The sequence below is a fragment of the Sardina pilchardus genome, chromosome 11 (assembly GCF_963854185.1).
Source record: "Sardina pilchardus chromosome 11, fSarPil1.1, whole genome shotgun sequence".
NCBI lineage: Eukaryota > Metazoa > Chordata > Actinopteri > Clupeiformes > Clupeidae > Sardina > Sardina pilchardus.
Window position 1 is genome coordinate 4,848,391 of NC_085004.1, and position 8,550 is coordinate 4,856,940.

Sequence of the window (8,550 nt, forward strand, 5' to 3'; positions counted from 1 at the left end):
TGGGGGACGTGCTGCAGGAGCGCTTTGCAGTGGAGATGAAGTGCAACACGGCACTCCGACTGGCCGCTCTGCACATCCACGAGAGACTGTCCAGCTGTGGACAGACCCATAGGGCATCAGTCAAAAGCATCTCGTAAGGACACAGGACACACACACACACACACACACACACACACACACACACACACACACACACATGCACATACCTACTTACGCTCTGACACATACACACTCTCCTGCATACACACTCACACAAACACACACAGATTATGCCCATGCACACACATACATTCTAAATGTGCATGTGCTTTTGAAGATGCTAAAACTGTTAACCCATAACGGCCGTATCCTACATGTTTATTGCAGTAAGGAGTTTGGGCTGGACAGCTTCATATCTCCGACCCTGATGAGGAACATGAGGGAGAAGGATCTGAGGAAAGCGCTCAACTACCACCTCAAGAAGATCCAGTCTCTGCTGGAGCCTCGGCAGAAGGTGACGTTCACAGTTTGTGTGTGTGTGTGTGTGTCTGATTGTGTCTGTCTTATGTCCTTACAAGATGCTCTTGACAAATGCCCTATGGGTCTGTCCACAGCTGTCTCTTGTGTGTGTGTGTGTGTGTGTGTGTGTGTGTGTGTGTGTGTGTGTGTGTGTGTGTGTGTGTGTGTGTGTGTGTGTGTGTGTGTGTGTGTGTATGTGTGTGTGTGTGTGTGTGTGTGTGTGTGTGTGTGTGTGTGTGTGTGTGTGTGTGTGTGTGTGTGTGTGTGTGTGTTTCCATTTACCTGGCTTCGTACAGTATGTGGCTCAAAATGTGCATTAAACGCTAAACACTGCTGAATGCCATGTTTCATGCTTAGGTGATCTCAATGGACCAGGCCCGACTGGCATACCTGACACAAATGGCAGAACTCATATCATACAGTGGCAGGTCCTACAATGCCACCATGCTGGTAAGATTGAACAAGCTCTATTGCTTCTTTATTACATCCAGAAGAGAGGAAATTGATCAGCAGTCTCAGTAGACAGCAGACTCATTTATCCTTCAGCCTGAGCCTTTGTAATACTAAAGAGAACATGGAATGAATATTTGATATGGCTCTTATGAGAGACTCATTTTTATCAGCTGGCAGGAGATACAGAACATTCATTGTGTGGTCTGAGTAATTTGTGAAAGATACAATAGAGTCGCAAGGGAGGGAGAAAGAGCAGAGAGTATCTAGTTTGTCTTTATTACATCTACCTCAGCTTCAGGATAATAAAGAAAAGACCAAGGAGGGAAGGAGAGGTCAGGCGAGGGGAGGAGAGAGAATTTTGTCTATTTTGCACTTTATGGCTCTGATGTAGCTTTTGCTGCAGTCAGGAAAAGCAATTAGAAGAAAAAAAGGAAAAGTATGAAATTAGAAAGAGAGCAAAAGATTTTGTTTACTGTCCACTGCAGCTTCAGGACAGGGAGTCGCTGGTGAGCTTGTTGGTGGGAGCGAGGTACGGCATCAGTCAGGTACTCAACCACAAACTCAACATGATCTCCACCATCATCGACTTCCACTACATCACACGGGTGGAGCTGCTCTCCGAGTCAGAGAGAGTGAGCATGCTCAAGATCTACCTTCAGGATATCAAGGTACACAACACTGCAGCACACACACACAAGTGTGACAAACACACAAACCCAAAGTGCAGAAGAATCATTACCTAAGCCGTTACAGTCATGGTTTACCAATTAACTTTTTTTCATTTCATCTGTTCTCATCTACCCTCATTTCTCTTGTCCTGTGTTCCTGTAGCCGTTAGCTTTGCTGATGGATTCTGTGGCTGCTAAAGACTTGGCCTGCCTGTTGGCGGGTTACTGCCGACTGCTTGTTGACCCAAACATGAACGTATTCCGCTGGGGTGGTCGTCCTAAGATGCGGCGCATCCCAGTTGAAGAAGGTAAGGTTGGAACAAAATCACCAACAGTGTGTGAGCCTTTCAATATGGTGGTGGTTTCATGAAGGTATGTAGATGTAGAGTGTTGTTTGATGACCTGTTGTGTGTTTCTCCTCAGAATATTTGTCTCGTTGTGGCAGCGATTCTGACGACTCTTCCGACGAAGACTATCCCATGGATGCGCAGCTTTCAGAAGAAAGCCACTCCATTCAGATAAATAACAGCAGAGGTCCACAGGATGACGAGGACGAGGCCACAGGGGGAGAGAAGGAAAGTAAGAATGCCAAGAGAGGGAAGGTGAGCGTGATTGTGACCGAGGCAGAAGACGAAGATGAGGAGAACGGCAACATGACGAGCAAGGCCAAGGCAGGTTCTGCAGAAGGCGACGAAGAGATATCGCTGGAGACTTTCCTAGAGACAGCCTGGTACCACACCGACCCGCGAGTCAACAGCAGCTTCTCTAGCTTGTCGAGCAACTCACTGAGTGCTCTGGAGGAGAACTTCAGAGCCGCCCACCGTGCCCAAGCCCAGCTAGATGCCTTGCGGGAGAAGAGCAAAGCCGCCAGCCAAGCCGCCTCCAATATAGACGTCCACAGCCCATATCTCCTGGACGTCCCTGGACGGCTGGACCCTTCAGAGGGGTCTAATGCACCACAGAGACCGTCCAAACTGGTTTATAGCCATGAACCAGACTTGTGTTATGCAGACCTCTCTCAGGCAGACTCTCTTCCCAGTCCACCAGAGGCCACTGATGATGAGTTGGATGACGATAGCCAGATGGAGGATGACGACGGGGTTAACAGGGGGATACCGAGGACACTGACTCGCTGGAACACCCAGCTTGTGACACTGGACGACGACAGCTTGCACGACTCAGAGGACACTGACCTGAGCATCCATGCAGTTATGACCAGAGGTTATAATCGTGAAGACGGACAGCAGGGTTCCAGCATGACTCTCCAGGAGGAGATATTTGGGCAGATCTTTGCCAATGAAGACGTGTCCCCTCGGAGACAGAGGCCGTCAGGGTTCCCTCATGCAACTGGAACTATCAGAGACAGTGTGTCAGAATCAGAAGATGAGTTCTTTGACGCTCAAGATCGGTTCACGCCACCATTAACAGAACAGGAACAGAGAGGTATGTGAAATCTTTGATTCATTCACATGCATGATTCATGCACGATGCTGCATGGCTACTGTACTATGTCTATGATCATGTTCTCACCACAGTTTTCATCAATTTTATACTTTCTTTGGTAATGTCTTTACTGAGGTTTCCTAACACTTTGTTTATACTATCTCCCTTGTCACAGAATTGAGCAATTCACCCAGAGCCTTGAATGTGAATCACATCAATATCAGGAGGCTTATGAAGACAGCTTACTTAAATGGCAGAGAACAGGAGGACGAGCTGGGAGAAGAGGACAGAGATGATGGTTCCTCAGTGTCATCCTTCCTCCAGACCCGATCTGCTGTCGATTCTGACGTGGACTCCCTGTCTGGAGGCTCTCTAACTTCCCATCCCACAGTGGCCTGCCTGATGAATGAACCTGAGGAGGAAGAGCATGCAGAATCCAAACCGACCAAGGGCAATGGCACCGCGCAACAGGGGATTCAGCACTCTCATGGTCAGTGCAATGGAGACATACCAGGCAGAAACACACGCTTGTCCTCAGAGCTGCTGGAAATGGAGCCGGACACTATGGAGTTCAAACCAGTCACCTCGACTGGTCCACCACGTACGTCTCCACTGATGATCACTGCTGTGCGTCAAACCCAGCTGCCTCAAGGTTCCGCTGAAGGTACGAAGAATGCAGAGAAGGAGACAAAGCAAGCGAACGGGATTCCCCCACCCATAAGGCCGAAAAATCATCTCCTTTTGAAAGCCCCAGATCCGGTTGATGAACCGGTTTCCGGAGGTGACACAGTGGAGATGGAGCGCTCCCCCAGTTCAGTTCACGGAAGAGGGGGTCGGAAGTCGCCACAGGTGATATACCCTCCACCAAGGAAGGAAGCCATCCTTACCCCAACCAGCCAGCAACCTGCATCTCCCTCATCAACACCTTTGTCTTCCCTTTGTGAGCTGAAACCAGCTTCCCCAGTCCAATCAGAGGGTGATAATAAGGACACGTCGCTCCCCAGTACCCCCAATGGTCTGACCTTTCACCCCTGGGAGCAAAGGAATGGGGTCACCCCAACTCCTGGCTTAAGCAAAGGGGTCTCAGTCAGCCATGAAAACCTGCGCACAGAGAAGGCAGATGCCCCCAAAATGAGAGTGGGCAGTGCTTCCACCACACCAACGCCCACTCCTTCACCAATGGTTCCTGTCAGAAGTCCAATCAGTGGAGACCCCTCCAAGGAGTCTGTGGGGACGACTTCACCAGGCCTCGGTACCAGAAACGGATCGTCAGGTCGCCTCTCCACAGCAGCTCTTCGGGGAAGGATCCAGGACTTGCCCTGGTACCTGACCCGTTCTCAAGAGATCCTCGGTACCGCTGCATTAGAGACTAGTTCTGCTACCGAGCTAAAGGTCAAGGAGGTTCAAAACCCAGCTGAGCCTCAGCCTGCAGGCCCTAAAGAAACCAAGAGCCTCCCAGCAGCTGCTGTAGTGAAAAAGGTTAAAGAGGAAGGTGCTGAGGTGGTCATCGCAAAGTTGAAAGATGGACCAGAGGAAGTGTTGCCAGTTCAGAAAGAAACCAATGGGAAAGCAGGTACTCATCCGAGCTTTGTGGATAAGAATGGGATATACAAGCATTTGGGCTCTTGCAAATGTGAACAGCCCCAGTCTAACAGAGATAAGCACCCTGCGGCCGGTCCTGACGGTCCCCCTGTCCCTGTGGCCGCTCCTAACCCCTGCGGCTGCCGCACAGTTTATGCCAACTGCTTTAGCGGGGACGCAGAGGATAGCTGTGGATTTGATGATGAAATGACAGTCTACGAATTCTCCCGCCGAAACCCTGTCAAGAAACCTCCTCCTGTACCTCCCCAGCTAGTCCCCCCCACCACGGATGCCAACTGTAACCCCTCTCCCAACGTCCTGTCTCTGCTACGAGACACGCCAAACCCCCTGTCCACCTCCTCAGAGCTCAGCCCTCTCCTGGCGCCGCCCCGGCCTCTGGAGCCTCGGCCGCTTGAGCTGGGGCTGCTGGGGGGTCCCCTACGCTCTCTCCAAGGACGACGCTACAGCACCGGGCAGCGGGGCGCCAGCCTGAAAGCGGCATACGCCGCCCTGCGGAGCGACATCGACGAGCTGCTGGTGGTGCTAGAGTCCACCATGTCGTCAGCGTCAGCTGCAGCGTTAGCGCCCCCATCGGGCCAGCTGGCGTGTTGCAATGAGTCCGGCGGAACTAACGGGCACTCTCTCTCCGACGCCGAGCGCTGCCTGCTGCAGACGGAGGCCCGGAGGTTGGCATCTGGGTGCCAGCGGGCAACCCGTGTAGGGTGGGCACCTGACGACGCCCTCCTGTCACTAGGCAACAGCTTCAGCGCCCTGGTGTACCTGTCTGCAGCCTGTCTGCGTGTTAACTGCACACACTGCGGGGGTTCCCATAGCGACATTGACGGGAAGGAGGCGCTAGGGAAGCTGCAGGATATCGTTGGACTGTACAACGAGTTTGTCGCTGCTGTCGAGACAGCACGAGAGGGAGAAGGGGTCAGGCTGCTGGCCAAACAATGCACTGTTCTCATCTCCACGGTATTCTCCCTCACTCAGCTGTTCAGAACGCGCACGCCAGACACGGATTACGGACTCTCAAACCTGAGCTTCTGAACTGGTCTGAATCTGATTGATCTGACTGATCTTGTGTGAAAATCAAGTGCATGCACTCGAGAGGGTTTAAATACTGAGACTGTGGACGTAGCAAGGAGCATGCAAAGGTGATCGCAGCGAGTTTGGCTCGGATCTGGCCCAGATCTGGTTCTGCTGGCGCTGAAGGGCTGAGTGTGTGCTGGCACACATTGGTGGGTCAGTACACGTACTTGTGGGTTGTTGCATATCCTGCATGCTGAGATGGTGCACTCTGACTGTCCCACTGAGACAGGCCATCTACAGGGTGATAACATCAGCCAGTTTTCAATGGCAGCCTGCTCAGTGACTTCACAAAGTGCAGTCTCCTTACAAGCTTGTGTGGGTTATGCATTTGTACAAATCTATTTTCTAACAATGTACTTTATTTCTTCAATTATGTACAGTATGTATTTATGTATTTATTTTTACATTCAGTACACTACATGTATGTGTGCACGACAGTTTCTTACATACAGAAAGATCACTTGTTACAGTCTCCTCAACAGTAATACGTCGTTGTACTTGTTCTTCTTCTTGTGAGTAATATCCTACCTCCTAATCTTACAGTCGTTGAAACCCAAGGAAAACTGACAGTATTATATTTCTTTTTTTTCTTAGTTGTGCTGCTCTGATCCGATTGAGGTACTCCCAGCTTTAGGGAGGAACCTGAATTCAGCTCACTTCCCTTTCCTCTCTCACCCCTGACTAATAGTGTACAGCTGGTAGTTATACAAATGCATATATGCAGTAATATATTAGTCCATCCAAAGGTGGTCGGGCTGGGGTGGGACGCAAATAGGAGGGTAGGGTACTAATTATGAGATGACACTATGTTGTATGTTTGTATGTATGTATATGTATTGTCTGTTAGTAAGAAGGTTTGGCTACTGTTTTATTTCCCGTTTTTTTTTTTCTTTTGTCACATTAACGGACTGTTAGCTGTGGTGATCAGATGGATACAAAACCTAAATAGCACAAAGAGTTTTCCCAGATAGTAGAAGACTCTAGAAGAGATATGTCTCAAAGAGTTTTCCCAGACAGTAGAAGACTCCAGAAGAGATGTCTCAAATCAGAGATCGATCCACTCCAGGGTTGGTTGCTATTTGTGTTGTTTTTCGCTGAGTTCTTCACATAGTTTTTTAAATTATTATTTATTACGCTATATTAGCCTTTTGGCTCCTTAAATTGTCCTTAATTTGTGACTATGCAAGTGTCCATTGTTTTTTTGAATATTTTGCCACATATCATGTTTTAATTCTTAAAAAAACAAACAAAAAAAAATAACAGAACTGTTAATGATCTCTAAGCTTATATTGTTGAAAAAGAGGGCTTCCCTAGCAAACCCAAGCCTTATTCTTGATCCATGGGGATCTTTCTAAAGATGTTTACTATCAGTATGATTTTTTATTTGGATGCAATTGAAGTATGACTTTGCTATTTTATCCCCATTTTGCCTTGACACTGTTTAAACAAATTTTTGATGACATGACAGTCTATCCTCTTATACAAGCTGTTACAATATCATTATGCGGCTTCAGGTTAAAAATACTGCATTTACAGTGACTGTGCTGTTTTCACAACTCTTCAGGGCCACAAGACAAACTAGCTGGCATTTTCTAGGGCAGAAATATTTATTTTAATATCAGCCATATGGAATGGCGTGTTTTTAAATCAACACTTAGGAGATGATGTAACCTCTTCTCTGCCCTCAACTGGATTTGGTAGAAATGTCCAACAGGCAACAGCAGACCCGTGGAAAAGCTGAGGAGCTGCTGTGTCAGCCCAGCCTTCAGAACAGTAAAAGGGATCCCATGAAACAGCTGACCCTAGAGGCGTTGCGGTCCAGATTCGGCCCTGTGCAACCCCGGGTACTGCCCACTGGCAGCTGCTGTCTTGGATCACACACACACACACACAGACACACACACACACACACACAGGGACCGGGAGCTCAAGTCAGGCGAGCCTAAAATAGCATATGAGGTCAGTGATTCATTGACCCACCAGCGCTCATTTGTTTCTGTTTTCGGTAGCATGCTAACACAAATTAATAAACCATGTTTCTGCACAGTTTATTTATATCAACAAATCGCACCTCTAACAAATACATTTCCTTGTTATAAAAGCAGCCGCATACTGCAATGACTAGACCTTATTTGCCATATATAGCTAATAAAAGCTGAGGTTGTACTATGAGAGATGTGTATGGTGTCTTGAATGAATTGCAGAAGTGCACAGGACTGGAGAATGCAAGTGCTGAGAAGCCATGTATGGAAATGAGGATGATGAAGAAGGATTTTTTTTAAGGAAATGAGTAAGAAAAAGATATAATGGAACAATCACAGTTGTATGTGTTTTTGCAATATTTCAGTAGCATTAATAATAAATAGGATTTATAAAAAAATATTTTGGATTGAGTCAGTGTTGTTTTTTATTATACATATGTGTGTGTTGGGTCTTATTTTAAGTGTCCTGATTGCTGCGGTGTGGTCTCAGATTTTACCAAGCCTTTTGCTTAGTAGCTTGTCCATTTGGGCAACTTATTTAAACCACACTCCCTCCATGACAGGAGATAGAGCCCTTGCAACTGCTCTCGCTTCACTGCCTGTGCTGTCTGCACGGAGATTATGGATTGAGGTTAGGATTAAAACCAAATGGACCAAGTGATTACATGCTGGTGGCCAGCAGTTTAAAAGCAGTAGTGCTGTAGTCTCTGCTGTAGTATAAGTATTTATCGTATTCAACAAAATTTTTGAAGCTTTACATAAGGTTTTGTAAGGAAATAACAATGTTAAGAATCAGCCATTTCAGTTGTGAAATGTCAGTCTTTTTTTGCTAA

At 47.7% G+C, this 8,550-nt stretch overlaps 1 protein-coding gene across 2 annotated transcripts in view; it reads left to right on the forward strand.

Annotated features, from left to right (window-relative positions):
* The window catches only part of frmpd1b (FERM and PDZ domain containing 1b), a 27,187-nt gene extending 19,073 nt beyond the window's left edge, over positions 1-8,114 (forward strand). For both annotated transcript variants that reach the window (XM_062548510.1, XM_062548511.1), the window contains 7 exons: positions 1-133; positions 367-493; positions 856-948; positions 1,437-1,619; positions 1,783-1,927; positions 2,043-3,062; positions 3,238-8,114. The exon at positions 1-133 is cut by the window's left edge and continues 4 nt beyond it. In XM_062548510.1, coding sequence (XP_062404494.1) covers positions 1-133; positions 367-493; positions 856-948; positions 1,437-1,619; positions 1,783-1,927; positions 2,043-3,062; positions 3,238-5,693 — 4,157 coding nt within the window. In that variant the 3' untranslated portion in view covers positions 5,694-8,114. The remainder of the gene's footprint in view (positions 134-366; positions 494-855; positions 949-1,436; positions 1,620-1,782; positions 1,928-2,042; positions 3,063-3,237) is intronic.
* The last annotated feature ends 436 nt before the right edge of the window (positions 8,115-8,550 follow it).